Source organism: Capra hircus, chromosome 25 (genome assembly GCF_001704415.2).
Source record: "Capra hircus breed San Clemente chromosome 25, ASM170441v1, whole genome shotgun sequence".
In the NCBI taxonomy this organism is placed as follows: Eukaryota; Metazoa; Chordata; class Mammalia; order Artiodactyla; family Bovidae; genus Capra; species Capra hircus.
Genome location: NC_030832.1, coordinates 17899824 through 17918426, shown reverse-complemented (window position 1 = coordinate 17918426; position 18603 = coordinate 17899824). Strand labels below are relative to the sequence as shown.

The 18603-nt window shown below is 44.0% G+C and overlaps 2 protein-coding genes across 7 annotated transcripts in view; one reads left to right on the top strand and one right to left on the bottom strand.

Annotated features, from left to right (window-relative positions):
• ACSM5 (acyl-CoA synthetase medium-chain family member 5) overlaps positions 1–1123 on the bottom strand; it is a 31978-nt gene extending 30855 nt beyond the window's left edge. For 2 of the 6 annotated variants that reach the window (XM_018040986.1, XM_018040987.1), the window contains exon 1: positions 215–353. The gene's annotated coding sequence lies outside the window, so the exon portion shown is untranslated. The other 4 variants (XM_013974929.2, XM_013974932.2, XM_005697548.3 and 1 more) reach the window with 4 other exon arrangements.
• Positions 12676–18603, top strand: part of PDILT (protein disulfide isomerase like, testis expressed) — a 47220-nt gene continuing 41292 nt past the window's right edge. The window contains exon 1 of the mRNA XM_005697547.3: positions 12676–12877. Coding sequence (XP_005697604.1) covers positions 12676–12877 — 202 coding nt within the window. The remainder of the gene's footprint in view (positions 12878–18603) is intronic.

Here is an 18603-nt window from a genome sequence, read left to right as displayed (position 1 = left end):
CCCTTACTCCTTACCTCTCCAGAACTCTGCCCCAAGCCCTTTCCTCTTCCTTTCTCTCCTGGATTCCTGGGGTCCCTTGACAGCAGGTAGTTAGAATCTCAGGCTTCCTTCCTAAGTGTACAAAGCCCCATTTCCGGCCCTGCCCCCTTTAGGCTTAATCTGTAAAGGCCTGGGGCAGCTGACACCTCCTGCCGAGCATTTCTCTTCACTGTACCTTGTTCTTGAACCCAGAAAATGTGAAGACTTCAGGTTTTACTTCAGCGGAATGCAGGCCTTTGTGCCTGTAAACGTTCAGGCTCCCAGAAACGCTGGTAAAGGCAAAGTGCTAACTCAGCCTCCGGAGGAACTTTGGCCCCAAATGCAGCCAAGAGAGGGCAGAGCCTGAAGCTAGCCGAGGACACATGGTGTCAGCTGGTCAGCACACTTGAGCCAGCGAGAGTGGCCCGGCAACCTTTTTTCACAGCTGGGAGAAGCAATTCCAACCCCAGTGCCTGGAGGGTCCTGGACCTAGGGGATATTTTCCCTGAAAATTCAGGTCACCATCTAATCCAGAAAGAGAACAGGAACTTTATTATATTCTGGCAGAAAGGAGACAAAAGTGACAATAATATAAATCAAGTCATGTCCCTTTTCTGTGCAAAACCCTCCAGAGACAGGAAGTAGACAAGAAGAAGTTTGGCAGTTGCCTAGAGGAACTGGACACAAGGGATCTCTTTGTTGGAAATGTTCTAAACTTGGAATGTGGCCATGACTGCACATCTCTATAAACTTCAGTTCAATTCAGTTGTCGCTCAGTCGTGTCTGACTCTTTGTGACCCTATGGACTTTGCGACCCCATGGACTCTAAACTTACCAAAAGAAATTAACAGTAATACGAATAATTGTACACTTGAGTGAATTTTTTGGTATGAGAATTATACCTAAATAAAGCTACTAAGAATAACTAAGCCTCCTCTGTTGCCTGAGTCACTTAGAGTCAAAGGCAGTCTCGGAAATCAGTACTCACCAGGCTTATTGGGCAGCAGCCACTGTGGTCTCCTTGTGGGATTTAAGTTCTGGCTTGGGGTGGGGCTGTTGGTAAACTGGTTCTCTGAGAACAAAAACCGCACAAGTGACTTACAGTGTTTGCCAGTACCTATGGTTAAAAATTCCCACCATGGCCAGTTTCGATTCCTACAAGTTTCAACCGACCAGAGTTGCAAAATTTCTAAATATTAACAAGCTCTCAGGCTGGCTCTGGCCAGTGCTGCTTCAGGTCATCTTTCAGATCCTCTGCCAGGAAGTTCCTTCCACACGGCTCCGCTCATGGAGCCTTCAACCCACTACCTCATTGAAAGTGGTATCCTTTCCCATCCGACATTTCCTACCCACTGTTCCCTGCTCGATCTTCCTCCCTAAGATTTATCACTTTCTAACAGTCGATATGTGTTAAAATATGTTTCTATTTTTATTTTTCTCCAACTTCACTGAAGTATTGATTTTGAATGCATGCAGCAGGAAGTGGCAGCTTGCAGCAAGCAGCAGCAAGTGGTAGCTGGAAGCAGGGTCTTAGTTTCCCAAACTGGAGTCCTAACCACTGGACCACAGGGGCCAGCAGTTAGAGCTAAGTTCCCTAGTCTTGCCTGCCTAGTCAAGAATGAATTCAGGCGAGGAGGCAGGCAGAGGTAAAGAGTAAAGTTAAAAGTTTATTGAAAGGAAAAGTACATGCGGAAAGGCTCATGGGCGAGCTCAGAGAGACAGTCAAGCCTCTGGGAAGTTTAAATACTTTATAAGGGGCATTTCTCCAGGTCTGTCTTCCCTCAGGTCAATCACCTTGCTTTGTTCCACACTGGTTAATTTGTCTCAGGACCCTCCCCTGGGAAGCACAAGTACACTTTAGCCATTAAGGTGTGGCTAATCTCATGCACACCATTTGAATCTCAATGTGAAGTCTTCTGGGAGGAGCAAGACTCACTATGGCCTGGAATTACCCTCCAACTTTTGACTCCAAGGAGCGTTTCTGTACATGTGTCAGTTCAGTTCAGTACAGTTGCTCAATCATGTTCAACTCTTTGTGACCCCACGGACTGTAGCACGCCAGGCCTCCCTGTCCCTCACCATCTCCCAGAGTTTACCCAACTCATGTCCATTGAGTTGGTGATGCCATCCAATCATCTCATCCTCTGTCATCCCCTTCTCCTCCTGCCTTCAATCTTTCCCAGCATCAGGGTCTTTTCAAATGAGTCAATTTTTTGCATCAGGTGGCCAAAATATTGGGGTTTCAGCTTCAGCATCAGTCCTTCCAATGAACACCCAGGATTGATTTTTTTTTTGATTGACTGGCTGGATCTTGCAGTCCAAGGGACTCTCAAGAGTCTTCTCCAACACCACAGATCAAAAGCATCAATTCTTTGGCGCTCAGATTTCTTTATAATCCAACTCTCACATCCATACATGACTACTGGAAAAACCATAGCCTTGACTAGACGGACCTTTGTTGACAAAGTAATGTCTCTGCTTTATAATATGCTGTCTAGGCTGGTCATAACTTTTCTTATAAGGAGTAAGCGTCTTTTAATTTCATGGCTGCAATCACCATCTACAGTGATTTTGGAGCCCAAGAAAATAAAACCTGTCACTTTCCACTGTTTCCCCATCTATTTGCCATGAAGTGATGGGATTAGCTGTCACGATCTTAGTTTTCTGAATGTTAAGCTTTAAGCCAACTTTTTCACTCTCCTCTTTCACTTTCTTTAAGAGGCTGTTTAGTTCTTCTTCACTTTCCACCATAACGGTGGTGTCATCTGCATATCTGAGGTTATTGATATTTCTCCCAGCAATCTTGATTCCAGCTTTTGCTTCTTCCAGCCCAGCATTTCTCATGATGTACTCTGCATATAAGTTAAATAAGCAGGGTGACAATATAAGCCTTGGCGTACTCCTTTCCCTATTTGGAACCAGTCCATTGTTCCATGTCCAGTTCTAACTGTTGCTTCCTGACCTGCATGCAGATGTCTCAAGAGGCAGATCAGGTAGTCTGGTATTCCCACCTCTTTAAGAATTTTCCACAGTCTGTGGTGATCCACACAGTCAAAGGCTTTGTGGTAGTCAATAAAGCAGAAATAGATGTTTTTCTGAAACTCTCTTGCTTTTTTGATAATCCAACAGATGTTGGTCTCCCTTATTTTTTACTCAGACAGGGTTTTTTCCTTCTCTTTGTCTTTGCCATGATTATTCCCTTGAGGTGTTTACAAGAGACTCCAGTTCAGTTCAGTCGTTTAGTCATATCTGACTCTTTGCGACCCCATGGACTGTAGCACTCCAGGCTTCCCTGTTCATTAACTCCTGGAGCTTGCTCAAACTCATGTCCATTGAGTCCATGATGCCATCCAACCATCTCATCCTCTGTCGTCCCCTTCTCCTGCCTTCAATCTTTCCCAGCATCAGGGTCTTTTCCAATGAGTCAGTTCTTCACAATGGGTGGCCAAAGTATTGGAGTTTCAGCTTCAGCATCAGCCCTTCCAATGAATATTCAGGACTGATTTCCCTTAGGATGGACTGGTTGGACCTCCATGAGTCCAGGGGATTCTTAAGAGTCTTCTCCAACACCACAGTTCAAAAGTATCAGTTCTTCGGTGATCAGCTTTCTTTATGGTCTAGCTCTCATATCCATACACTGGAAAACCCATAGCTTTGACTAGAAGGAATTTTGTTGGCAAATAATGTCTCTGCTTTTTAATATAGCTCTACAAGGCATGCTGGATGTTAGCTCCCTGTGTGTTAGTTGCTCAGTTGTATCTGACTTTTTGCAACCCCACAGACTGTAGCCCACCAGACTCCTCTGTCTATGGGATTCTCCTGGCAAGAGTACTGGAGTGGATTGCCATTCCCTTCGCCAGAGGATCTTCCTGACCCAGGGATGAAACCCTGATCTCCTGCATTGCAGGCAGATTCTTTACCATTGAGCTACAGGGAAGTCTCTTGTTACAATAGACTAAGACTGGCTGTTTACCAGTCAATAGGGGGCTGGTTGTAAATTCCTCAGCTGGACCCCACCTGTCTCTTATCTCAGGAGGTTGACTGATTATAAATGGCTAGCCCGGAGCTTTCAGTATGACTGACAAATGAAGTTGTATATACTTAGACATACAATGTGATGACTTGATACACATGTACGTGATTACCAGGGCAGGGTTTCCTGCCTTCCAGGTACCATCTCATCTAACACTTACAACCCTTCTAGGTGTTATATGTCATTTTGAAACAAGAAGGAAGGGGGCAGGGCACAACTTTTGAAAGAAGGACATAGCCCATGGATATAACATAAATCAATTAGAATCCAATGGGCCCAAGATGGCAGACAAGTCAACTTCGACTAGACTTTGATCCTCAATCAGCAAGCTAAATGACACACCCAGAGGTGCCATGACAGTTCTAAGGCACCATCAAAACCAAAAAGTGGTTAGTGGCCCAATTTCTGGAAATCTCCACCCCCTCCCCAAAGTAGTTAGAATAATCCTCCCACTCATTAGCCTATGAAATTGCCCAGCCCATAAAAGCTAACCACACCACATTTTGGGGCCTCTGTTTTCACAGTCTGCAATGCCCCCACACTTTGTCTATAGAGTATGTTACTCTCTGAATAAAGCCACTTCTTGGCTATCACTTTGTCTCTCACTGAATTCTTTCTGAACCTGAGCTTCATTACTGTGGGCTTTGGCTGGGTTCGAGTGCTGGTCATGTGAGTTCAAGTCCTAATCTAAGGTAAATGGTTTCAATTTTTCTGGTGAGGAAACTGAGCCTCAGAAAGTCTAAGTGACACTCCTGAGATCACACAGATGCTTAGGAACAGAGCTGGGATCCAAATTCTAATCTACAGGTACCTTTGACAGGGATACCCAGTACCCCGTAGTGTGTTTTGTTTCTGGCCCTTCTTGTGACCTTCAGCCACCCTCCCCCAACTCAGCATGGGCAGGGGAGGGCCCCCTCTTACTCAACAATGGCTATTCTTCTCCCTGGCCACCCCTGGCCCTCCAGAACCCCAGAACTCAGAACACTGTGGCTACGGCTGCTGTGGCCTCAGTGTGTCCAGGAAGGGACTCCATTTCTGTCTCTGGATTTCTTTAGAAGACTCAGCTACTTTTGGGTCCTGCTCTGGTCACAAAGAGAAGTCAGGAACCTGCTCTTCAGCCCACAGCTGCCCTCCTCAAGGGCCAGAAGAGTTCGTTGCCCCAGCCCTGGCTCAGCCCCAGTAGGCCTGAGAGAAACCAGGCTTCTTGCAGGTATGAACTTGAGTGAAAATGGCAATTCTGACTAAAGGGCCCTGCCCTGACAGCCTTCCTTCTGCCAAGGTGGTTACAAATTTAAGTGTGAATTTCAGCATAAATGGTTACACATTAAAATGACCAAGAGGGTTTAAAAAGAAAAGATGCCCAGACTCACCCCACCCCAGATCAATGGAATTGAATCCAGTATGTTTGAGTTCAAGCATCAGTATTCCTTTTAAGCGCTCTGGGAGATTGAAATGCACAGTCATGGCTGAGAACCACTGAAACAGACTTGTAGGGTTTGCATGAGAATTAAATTAGCTTATTTATTCATTCATTAATTCAAATTCCTTGAGTTCCATATCTAGGCCAGACACCATTCTAGGAGGAGGAGAAACAGCCACAGCCGTGAACAAGGGCACTTACATTAAAAAGTTACAAATATAAAGAAGATGCAGTGGGAAGTAAAAATAAAAAATTTGAAGCAAACTTGTGATGTGACCAAGAGTGCTCAAAGTTGGGGCTTGGGGAGACAGAGTGGCCTGCAGAGACCCTTCTGAGTTGCTGGGTTTTGTACCTGGACCCTTCAGAAAAGGCTGAATGAAGAGCAGGATGAGGGATTCCAAGACAAGGCAAAGGCCCGGAAGCAGGGTGTATTTGATGAGAGGAAAGGAAAGCAATGTGGCTGGTGCCCTGTGAATGGGGATGGAGAATGGAGAGCTGGTGTCAGAGGGGAAAAGAGCTACGGAGGCCGGAGTTGGCCTGAGGGGCCTGAGAGGACAGACGTGCAGTGGGATTGTCTGGGACAGCAAGCCATGGACCTTTTAGTAAGAGAGCAATGTGATCTATGTTATGTTTTGAAAGAAAATTGGTAACTGCTATGAGGGGACTGGATGAGGGGAAGTAAAGAGAATAAGGAGAGGGATCAGACAGGAGGCCCCTGCTCCAACTGGACAAGGGTCGAGAGTACAGGGACGAGGGGCCTCTCTGGGAATACTGGTGGAGACAAAGCACGCAGTGCTCAGCGCACTGGCCGGTGGGTAGGAAGCCCCTCCGTGGCAGCTATTCTTGTTCTTATTAATAAACATTTCCTATCACGGCACAGTTCTCCTGAGTGAGTGAGGTGAGACCTCTGGCCCAGGCTTCCTTTCCCTCTGACAAGAGCCATCTGGATCTCTCAGAGAGAGCCTAGCAACCTTGAATCTTGAGATTTCTTTCCAAAAGACCCATTGGTACTTTGGCAAATCCCTCCCACCCTGCCAAACAAGAGATTTTTGGTGCCAAGGTGTTTGAAAGGGGTTACCAATGGTCAGTCACAGAAAGACTCTGGGTGGCTCTCACTGTCCTATGTTTGAATTATAGATAAGGGATTATTCTGCTGATTGTAAAATAAAAGTTAACTCTCTAGCATTTTAATGTCTCCACCTAGACAAAGAAATTTAGATGAGAGTTTCTCTTGCAAGTAAATTAATCAATGAACAAACAAGCAAACAGGTGCCAATGAAAGAATAGAGCTCACCACCTGGTTCTATAAGAATTAAGTCATTAGTCATTGCAGTCTCTGACCTTCAATACACCCTGAAAGGAGTTCAGGGCAAAGATGAAGAACAAAGTACTCTGTGCTCTGGGAAAACTGGCAGAATAGTTCTTCAAAATAATTAGATATTTTTAGGAGAAATTTTTATGAACCCAATTTCTTGCATTTTCTCATGTTTAGAAAAGCACTAAAACCAATAACTAGAACATTGGTTCCTTGTGATCAATAGCAACCTTCTACTGAGATGTGTGTTTGATTACATGTACCCCTTCACCAGAATTATATATACACTGACCTCCTCCCTTACATCTTCTGAGCAGTTTCTCAGAGGCATCTGAGAGGCTGTCTCCCCAGGCTATAGTCTTCAACAAGACACTAAGTGCAACTCACATCTCTTATGTTGTGTGTTTTTTACCAAGTCAACAAAGGTGAATTAATACTGAAAACAAAAGCTCCATCTAATAGGCATCACTTTTGATGAAAGTGAAAGAGGAGAGTGAAAAAGTTGCCTTAAAGCTCAACATTCAGAAAATGAAGATCATGACATCTAATCCCATCACTTCATGGCAAATAGATGGGGAAACAGTGGAAAGTGACAGGTTTTATTTTCTTGGGCTCCAAAATCACTGCAGATGGTGATTGCAGCCATGAAATTAAAAGACACTTACTCCTTATAAGAAAAGTTATGACCAGCCTAGACAGCATATTAAAAAACAGAGACATTACTTTGTCAACAAAGGTCCATCTAGTCAAGGCTATGGTTTTTCCAGTAGTCATGTATGGATGTGAGAGTTGGATTATAAAGAAATCTGAGCGCAGAAGAATTGATGCTTTTGAACTATGGCATTGGAGAAGACTCTTGAGAGTCCCTTGGACTGCAAGGAGATCCAGCCAGTCCATTCTGAAGGAGATCAACCCTGGGATTTCTTTGGAAGGAATGATGCTAAAGCTGAAACTCCAGTACTTTGGCCACCTCATGCGAAGACTTGACTCATTGGAGAAGACTCTGATGCTGGGAGGGATTGGGGGCAGGAGGAGAAGGGGACAACCCAGGATGAGATGGCTGGATGGCATCACTGACTCGATGGACGTGAGTCTGAGTGAACTCCGGGAAATGGTGATGGACAGGGAGGCCTGGCGTGCTGCGATTCATAGGGTCGCAAAGAGTCAGACACGACTGAGTGACTGAACTAACTGAATAGTCATCATCCTGTACCAGACCCCCAGGACTAACAAGTGGCATGTTATCTGTGGGTCCTGGGATTCTGGGGATCATTAAGCACCCTTCAGGCTGGGTGGTAGTAATGAGCACTTTGGTTGAAAAGTAGATTTGAATAGTATGCATCACAGCTTTCCAGAAAACCAGGCTCTCCACTCTGCCTTCATCCTTATCTCAACTCTCCTTTATTGATTTTATTTGACCATGTCATTCTCAACCTACGGGCTGCAGGATAGAATTACCTGGAGGGCTTAAGAGATCCAACAGTCAATGACAATACATGAATCTCAGTTGGATTCTGATTCAAACAAACCTAAAACTTATGAAATAATCAGACTAGTTTATTGTCTAGGTATTTGATGATATGAGGGATTAGAGTGAATGTTGTTGTGTGATAATGGTGGTGTAGTTTTGTTTAATTATCAGATTTTCATCTTTTAGAGATTCATGATGAAATATCTATGGATGAAATAATATGATGCATGGGACTGGCTTCAAAATAATCCAGGGCAGGGAGTTGACAGGGGTATAAACGAGATGATCGGGAGTGACAACTGAGGTTGAGTGGTGAGTTACCTTGGGGGTATGTTGTACCATACCATTCTGTTTTCATGTTCAAAATTTTCTAAATAGAAAATTAAAATAATCACCTGGAGAGGTTTTAAAGCATACAGATATCTGGACCTCACCTTGAGTAATTTTGAATTAATAAAGGGTCAGAGGAGCATCTGCTGCTAAGTCGCTTCAGTCGTGTCTGACTCTGTGCAACCCCATAGACAGCAGCCCATGAGGCTCCCCTGTCCCTGAGATTCTCCAGGCAAGAACACTGGAGTGAGTTGCCATTTCCTTCTCCAATGCATGAAAGTGAAAAGTGAAGGTGAAGTTGCTCAGTCGTGTCCGACTCTTAGCGATCCCATGGACTGCGGCCCACCAGGATCCTCCGTCCATGGGATTTTCCAGGCAAGAGTGCTGGAGTGGGGTGCCATTGCCTTTTCTGCAGAGGAGCATCAGTATCACCTAAAACACTCCCCAGAGAATTTTAATGTGAATCCATGTTCTTAGTTCATGTTGGTTGTTCAGTCATGTCCAACTTGTTGCAACCCTGTGGACCGTAGCCTGCCAGGTTCCTCTGTCCATGGGATTCTCCAGGCAAGAATACTGGAGTGGGGATGCCATTTCCTCCTCCAAGGAATTTTCTCAACCCAGGGATTGAAACTGGGTCTCCTACATTGTGCTAATCAAGCACAAGTTCTTTATGAATCTTCACAGGGATGAAAGGCCACTCACCCATTCTGCAGATGGAGATGTTGTGCTCTGAGAGTGGACTTTGCAAATCTGAGAATCTGTGACCAATTCCCAAGTACAAAATCTGAGGTGTGGCCATGTGGGCAGTGTGGTATGGTGATTTAGACCCAAGGTTAGCAAACTTTTCCTGAAGAGCGCCAGATAATAAATATTTTTGGCTTTGCTGGCCGCATAGGGTCCCTATTACAACTACTTAACTGAGTAGTTGTGGTAAAGGCTGCTGCTACTAAGTCACTTCAGTTGTGTCCGACTCTGTGTGACCCCATAGATGGCAGCCCACCAGGCTCCCCCGTCCCTGGGATTTTCCAGGCAAGAACACTGGAGTGGGTTGCCATTTCCTTCTCCAATGCATGAAAGTGAAAAGTGAAAGTGAAGCCGCTCAGTCATGTCTGACTCTTCATGACCCCATGGACTGCAGCCCACCAGGTTCCTCCATCCATGGGATTTTCCAGGCAAGAATACTGGAGTGGGGTGCCATCACCTTCTCTGGTGGTAAAGGCAACCATAGGTAATAGTGATGGAATGGGTATAGCTGTGAATCCTCTAACACGGTATTTACAAGAAAGGCAGAGGGCTGTAGATTGCGAGTCCTGGTTTAGACCCATATGCATGAGGCTTAGATATACCTGAGCTTAAGTCTTGCTCCTTCTTCTAGGGTGGGTCTCCACTTTTGTAAGCTGGGCATCATAATTGTACCTACCTCACAAGGCAATGACACCCCACTCTAGTACTCTTGCCTGGCAAATCCCATGGACAGAGGAGCCTCGTGGGCTACAGTCCGTGGGGTCGCTGAGAGTCAGGCATGACTGAGCGACTTCACTTTCACTTTTCACTTTCATGCATTGGAGAAGGAAATGGCAACCCACTCCAGTGTTCTTGCCTGGAGAATCCCAGGGATGGGGGAACCTGGTGGGCTGCCATCTATGGGGTCACACAGAGTCGGACATGAGTGAAGCGACTTAGCAGCAGCAGCAGCACAGACATGCTATGAGAGTTAATGAGATGATGCGTGTAAAGCTCAAATGCTAGCTTAATACATGGTGATTGATCTACTACTGTGACCAGAGTGCGACTGGGAATGGGAACTGCAGTGATGAGCAAAAAGAGAAGAGACAGGGGGTCAGAACCCTTTCTCAGGACCCTAGAAGCGTCAAAGCTCTTGCCATTCCCCCCTGCTCTCCTGATAAGAAGGCACAGTTTTATCTCCTTTGGGGAGGGTAAATGCTCCTTCTGTCAACGTGTTCTTCCTTACCTAGAGTTTATAGCATAAACTTTTGAGTAGTCAAAAACCCTTTTTTATTTTCCTGAGAAACCTAGTTCTTGCAATTAGAACCCTGACTTGCAAGCCCCTCCTGAGTTTTAAAGGCCTGTTTTGTAACCCCAAACCAAAAATTTGAATTTGTTCTGTTGCCAGCCTCAGTCATCCCCTTCTGAGACAGAATATGATTAGATGGTGGATACCAGAGATGGTGGTTGGAGTCAGGGAGCCTCAGTTACTGTCTCAAGACACTGTTCACTGCACCAGTTTTACAGGGGGCACTAGAGAGACAGTACATCATTCTGGTTAAGGACGTGGATTCTGTAGCTAGATTGCCTTGTTTGAAATCCTGTCTCTGTCACATGTTAACTGTATGGCCTTGGACATACCACTTAACTTTTATGTGCCTCATTTTATACTCACTAAATGAGGATTATAATATTACTATCTTATAGAACTGTCATAGAAGAGATGATGGCATGGAATGCATAGAACAGCCATACATGACAAGTATATTTAACTACAGGCATTTATAAAATTTAACACTTGATACATAATTTAATAAGTATGTTTAGCTATAGTAAAGTGAAGTCACTCAGTCATGTCCGACTCTTTGCTACCCCATGGACTGTAGATTACCAGGTTCCACCATCCATGGGGTTTTCCAGGCAAGAATACTGGAGTGGGTTGCCATTTCCTTCTCCAGGAGATCTTCCTGACCCAGGGATTGAACCCAGGTCTCCCACATGGTAGGCATTGTAGGCAGATGCTTTAGCTATAGGTATTTATAAAATTTAACACTTGTGACCAATTATCTAATACCAATTATTTTGGTATTGGACCAAAAAATTACATTAGAAGGTCTGCTTTTAAAAAATCCTCAGATAGTGTGCCAAACATATTTAACAGGTACATATCAAATATCCACTCATTCATTCATGTTTATTTGCCTATCTTAAATACCAAATGCTAGGAATATAGCGCTCAAAGAAATTGAGGTCCTTATAAATTTAATCTGGACCAGCTATTTGCCATGTTCAAAATACTTGAGTAGTCTGTATGCTACAGAGGAAAATGGATCTGTGCTTAAGGACAACAGGCAAAGATCTGTGACAGTGATCCTATGCTTTAAATTATTAGGGAAAACATTATTGGGGAGAGTGGCACTCAAAGAGAGACAACTACTGACCCAAACCATCTGAACAGATAAGAATTATAAAAGAAAAGATAAAAAGGAAAAGAAAAAAAAATGAGGGGGGAAAAAAGAGGAAAGGAAATCATGTTATAGACCTAATATGTACTCTTATCAGAAAGGTATCAGGAATATATTTTACATCGCTGATTAAGACAGTTGGACAATGAACAGTATTGCCTATCGAATTCCATTTATTAATATGTTTACATATATACATTTAAATACAGATTCATACTGGCATTTTCAACATTGGTAAAGATTCATTTCAAACTGAGTCACTTTCTCAGAGGTGGGATTATGGGATAAATTTTTGTTTACTACTTAACATTTTTTTATCGTGTTGCTTAGAATTTTTACATGTGTGCATTATGGTGATTACTTTTGAAAGAAATATTTACACTTGAGAAAATTTGCTCAAAAATCAAATGGGTTACACTGCCAGCAGTAAGCTTCCTATCAAAAGAGGTATTCAAGCAGGAGTTGGGGGAGCATGAAGCAGAGGCTGTGATAGGGATTGGATTAGTCATCTCTGAGACCCAGAGGCTCACCTTGGGATTGTGGACTGAGTTTCATATCTAAAAATATTCTTACCTAGTGTCTGGAGAGCCAGCGGACTTGAGTGTTGGTTTGTGATTTGGCTTTCTGTTGCTCCGAGTGGGACCCTGCTGCTCTGAGCTAATCCCATGCAGTTTCAATGGGCCCCAAGGTTAATCTCACTGGCAAAGTTTGCCTCTCCTTTACTAGCTTGCTTTGCTGAGCTCTGGGCACTGCTACGAAGCCAGTGGGGCATGCTGAGGCTGTATCCTCTACATCAGGACTGACCTTTTAGGAAAAGAGATGGGGAGGGAGTGATGACGTGGGTCCCCACCACCCGTGTTGATAAGCGTTCTTGTTCTTGCTCCTTGAAGGACAGCCATGGAGCTGCTCTGTATTTCTCTGCTGCTGGTAGCCTCTTGTGTTGGCACTGTCCAGGGCTCACCAGCGATGAATGGCAAGAAGGAGAGCATCGACACGTCCCAGCCCTTGCATATCCTTGTGGAGGAAAACTTGATGGTGCTAACACCTGCTGGCCTGACTCAGATGCTGAACGAGACGCGCTTCCTGATGGTGCTCTTCCGTGAGTGTCCCCCACTCCTGGGCAATGGGTGATGGGTGGGCTGAGACCTGCCCCCTTTCTTCTGGCAGCCAGGGGAATTTTAAGTATTGTTAAACAGGTGGCACTAGTGGAAAAGAACCTGCCTACCTGTGCAGGAGATGTAAGAGATGTGGGTTCGATACCTGGGTTGGGAAGATCCCCTGGATAAGGAAATGGTAACCCACTCCAGTATTCTTCCCTGAAAAATCTCATGGGCAGAGGAGCCTGGCAGGCTACAATCCATGGGGTCCACAAAGAGTCGGGCGCAATGGAAGCAACTTAGAATAAATACATGAGAACACATTTCAATAATAATTTAAAAAATAGCATCATCCTTAATTCCCAGATGAGAATACTGAGGTCCAGGGAAACTAAGTCATTTGCAAGATACTATGTCACCTCTTTGGTCTTGATTTGTATCTGGCTCCTCTGTTCCACTGAAGGCAAGAAGCCGGGATTTACCTTCAGGTGTCTTTATCATTCTGAACCTTAGTTTTCTCCTCTGTAAAAATGGGTATAAACACAAGTGCCACGCTGGATTATTGTGAAGACAAAAAAAGTTGTTAAGTTGCTAAATAATATTGTAAGTTCCTGGGACACAGTTATGGGCACTGTCTCAAGGAAGATTTTTAGATTATCAGGTTTTTCATCTGAATTTTGCATGCCCACTTTTATTCTTCAGATTTTGCATCAGCAGGCATTTTGATGGAGGAAACAGACTCCTTTTTCCTGAGACATTGATGCAGACCCATGTCTGTGCTTTGAGACAGGATGGAAGGGATGTTCATAACAACTTTCACATAGGGAGCACTTACTGTGTGCCAGGAACTGTCCTTATAGCTCCACTAAATGTTCTCACATACTCCTCATAATCACCTAGTGTACTGCCTCTATTTGTCTCCCTATTTGGGGACATTTCATAATTGAAATTAAATTTACATCTGCTCTTGAAAAACTGAAAGATCTGGAAGCCCTGGCTTACATTCCTATAATGTGACAGTTGGCTAGAGCTAAGTGACAATTTCCCCCTTGTGATCAGAAAACAGCACACTTGTTAGTTTGCCACATTCCTAGTCAGCCAGCCCCACATAGTCACACCCCTGCCTCACCCCTCTAGCATTTGAGTTTGTCTTCTGCCTGAAATTCAGGCCTCCCAGCTCCTTCCTCAATTCTTGTCTCTTCTCATTTGATACATTGTCTCTGAGTTGCACCACTTCAGCGGGGTGGTCTTTGCATTAGCAGGCATTTTGTGACAGTGACAGTATCAGTAGCTTGGTTACCATGGATCCCATTGCTTCCTCAGCTGACTTGTGCAGCCACTTCATAGCAACATACAACAAACTTAACCTTAACCTTGCCCTTAACCTTAGTAGTTCCCAGGAGAGAAAATCTAGTTGGGTCATTTTGCTTCCTTCCAACTTTCACCCTTATGGCAGAAAGTGAAGAACTAAAGAGCCTCTTGATGAAAGTGAAAGAGGAGAGTGAAAAAGTTGACTTAAAGCTCAACATTCAGAAAACTAAGATTATGGCATCAGGTCTCATCACTTCATGGGAAATAGATGGGGAAACAGTGGAAACAGTGGCTGACTTTATTTTTGGGGCTCCAAAATCACTGCAGATGGTGATTGCAGCCATGAAATTAAAAGACGCTTATTCCTTGGAAGGAAATTATGACCAACCTAGACAGCATATTAAAAATCAGAGACATTACTTTGTCAACAAAAGTCCATCTAGTCAAGGCTATGGTTTTTCCAGTGGTCATGTTTGGATGTGAGAGTTGGACTATAAAGAAAACTGAGTGCAAAAGAATTGATGCTTTTGAACTGTGGTGTTGGAGAAGACTCTTGAGAGTCCTTTGGACTGCAAGGAGATCCAACCAGTCCATCCTAAAGGAAATCAGTCCTGGGTGTTCATTGGAAGGACTGATGTTGAAGCTGAAACTCTAGTATTTTGGCCACCTGATGTGAAGGGCTGACTCATTTGAAAAGACCCTGATGTTGGGAAAGATTGAAGGCAGGAGGAGAAGGGGACGACAGAGGATGAGATGGTTGGATGGCATCACTGACTCAATGGACACGAGTTTGGGTAAACTCTGGGAGCTGGTGATGGACAGGGAGGCCTGGTGTGCTGCAGTTCATGGGGTCACAAAGAGTCGGACATGATTGAGCAACTGAACTGAACTGAACATGAAGTGTGCCTATTGTGTAAAGTTCTACCAAAATAATTCCAAGCCTCTGACCTCCATCCAGTTCAGGCTGTTAATGGTTTGTTCCCTTCAAAGTGTCAGAATGCACACCTGATTTTGCTTCAAGCCCATTGAGCAAGACCTAGGTGAGATCCAGTTTGGGTCATTTTCTTTATAGGAGCCTGTGAGCAGGACATAATTTCCACCTTACTGAACTACTCCTCCAGCTGGTTCCCTACCTCCCTCATCCACATCAAAACTTGGGTCACTACTTGAACATTTGGTTCATGGTTTTTTTCCTCAGGGAAGAATTGAGAACTCTACAGCTGTTGTGGCTTGTGAGTTAATGGTTTGCACAGGTCGGCCATCTAAGCTGTCTTCTCGTTTTGCTGCAGCCTTAATCCCTGAATCCTGGATCCTCAGTGGAGATATTGAAGGATTTAGAGCCACACACTTTGCATGACACAACACACACCACAACACTCATTTATGCTTCCAAAACAACCCGGCAGGTGGACAAACCTGGGTAATCCATCCAATCTGTGTGGGTAATCTATCCAATCTGTGTGAGAATGCAAGACTGTCCACGATTACTCTGCTTTAATCAGGGCAGAAGGGCAAGTTCATGGTTCTTTGGGATGCTGACATTTTATAACTTAGGGATTGATATTGAACCTGGGGCTATGAAGGGAGCCAGTCCATTTTTATATTCTTTAGTTATACCTGATAAAAACCAATTTGAATACTTTAAAAGTCTTCCCACCAGCAGGTATTTCAATTCAGTGAACACTGGCAGAGATGCTATCTAAAAGACAGTCAAACTCATTTCATTTGAAAATCTGATTTCTTCAAATATGCAGTTTAAATAAAAATGAATTCTCAAAAGCTGGCAGACCCTTTAAAATGACCTTTGGAAAAACGAATCAGTTAGGATGAGCTTTATAAAAGGGTTTGTGGGTTTTTTTGTTGTTGTTGTTTTTTTTTTTTTAGGAGTAAATGGCTCTTTACAAAAAGGTCTTTCCAGTATTGTCCAGGGAAATGCTCTCCTGGTAACTATCAAATCCTTAGCTGCTGCCCAGTTTCTCATTTCTCCAAGGACTCCAGATTCAAGAACCAACACTCAGAGGCATCTTTTCTCTTGGATATCTCACACGTATCAATGCCACATGTGTCCAAAATAGACCTCAGCATCTTTACCTGATTTGCTTTTTCTCACATCCTGTCTTGATTGACAGCATGGCTATCTTTATAATGTCAAAGTTAGATATCCTAGATCATTTTTGACTCCTTTCTAGTCTCATCTCTAATCTCTCACTGAGTCCTATTGAAACTACCTCCTGAACCCCTCTGCAATCTCCAGTCCTCCCCATTCCCCCCACCGCTGCCGTAGTTATGGCCTCATCATTCTCTCCCTGAACCACTGTGGTATCTTCTAGATCAGGGGTAAGAACTGGGCCACACAGCAGCAGGTGAGTGGTGGGTGAGCAAACGAAGCTTCATCTGTATTTACAGCCACTCCTCATTATTTGCATTACTGCCTGAGCTCTGCCTTCTGTCATGTCACTGACGGTGTTAGATTCTCATAGGAGCACAAACCCTACTGTGAATTGCACATGCAAGGGGTCTAGGTTGAGTGTTCCTTCTGAGAATCTAATGCCTGATGATCTGATGTGGAGCTGAGGCAGAGATCATAATAAATCAATTGCTTGCAGACTCATCAAAACCCTATCAGTTAGTGGCAAGAGACAATTAAGCTGCATCTGGGGGCAGACTTTATAGTGGCAAGGGAGGTGAATTTCTTCAATTGTACAGTTGCACCTTGATGGGGCAGGCTTTAAGTTAGAATCCAGCACTTATTTCAGTCCATGCATGGCCTGCCCATGTTTTATTTACCACTTCTGTCTCTGCCTCTTTTCCACACTGTGCACTTGTCTCAGTCACAGTTTTGGCAAACTCACAAGTTAACTCTAGCCAAAATGAGTAAAAAATGTCACTGGGGAGCTTCTTTGAAAAGAAGGAAAGACTAAATTATGAGATAGCAGAATATTCTAAGACTGCCAACAAAAAGAAAGCCACTGCTGCTACTGCTGCTAAGTCACTTCAGTCGTGTCCAACTCTGTACGACCCCATAGACGGCAGCCCACCAGGCTCCCCCGTCCCTGGGATTCTCCAGGCAAGAACACTGGAGTGGGTTGCCATTTCCTTCTCCAATGCATGAAAGTGAAAAGTGAAAGTGAAGTCACTCAGTCGTGTCCGACTCTAAGCGACCACATGGACTATAGCCTACCAGGCTCCTCTGCCCATGGGAGTTTCCAGGCAAGAGTACTGGAGTGGGGTGTCATTGCCTTCTCCGAAAAAAAGCCACAGTTACAAGAAAATATCAAGAGACTTAAGTTACAGGCTCATTGCAACAGGTGATTTATATTCTCTAAGCTCACTTTCTATGGTGACCATCTATCCAACAAAGCCATGAAATCTTCAAAACTGCTTTAGCACCCTGCATTAAAAGACAAGCCTTTGGAGCTTTTCTTTCTTTTTAAAAAATCTTTTTTAATTTTTATTTTTACTTTATTTTGCTTTACAATACTGTATTGGTTTTGCCATACATTGACATGAATCAGCCATGGATGTATATGAGTTCCCCATCCTGAAACCCCCTCCCACCTCCCACCCCATATCATCTCTCCGGGTCATCACCATGCACCAGCCCCAAGCATCCTGTATCCTGTATCGAACATAGACTGGAGATTCGTTTCTTACATGATAGTATACATGTTTCAATGCCACTCTCTCAAATCATCCCACACTCTCCTTCTCCCTCTCCCACAGAGTCCAAAAGTCCGTCCTAAACATCTGTGCCTCTTTTGCTGTTTCGCATACAGGGTTATCATTACCATCTTTCTAAATTCCATATATATGTGTTAGTATACTGTATTGGTGTTTTTCTTTCCAGCTTACTTCACTCTGTATAATAGGCTCCAGTTTCATCCACCTCATTAGAACTGATTCAAATGTATTCTTTTTAATGGCTGAGTAACACTCCATTGTGTATATGTACCACAGCTTTCTTATCCATTCATCTGCTGATGGACATCTAGGTTGTTTCCATGTCCTGGCTATTATAAACAGTGCTGCAATGAACATTGGGGTACACGTGTCTCTTTCAGTTCTGGTTTCCTCAGTGTGTATGCACAGCAGTGGGATTGCTGGGTCATAAGGCAGTTCTATTTGCAATTTTTTAAAGGAATCTCCACACTGTTCTCCATAGTGGCTGTACTAGTTTGCATTCCCACCAACAGTGTAAGAGGGTCCCGTTTTCTCCACACCCTTTCCAGCATTTATTGCTTGTAGACTTTTGGATCGCTGCCATTCTGACTGGTGTGAAATGGTACCTCATTTTGGTTTTGATTCGCATTTCTCTGATAATGGGTGATGTTGAGCATCTTTTCATGTGTTTGTTAGCCATCTGTATGTCTTCTTTGGAGAAATGTCTATTTAGTTCTTTGGCCCATTTTTTGATTGG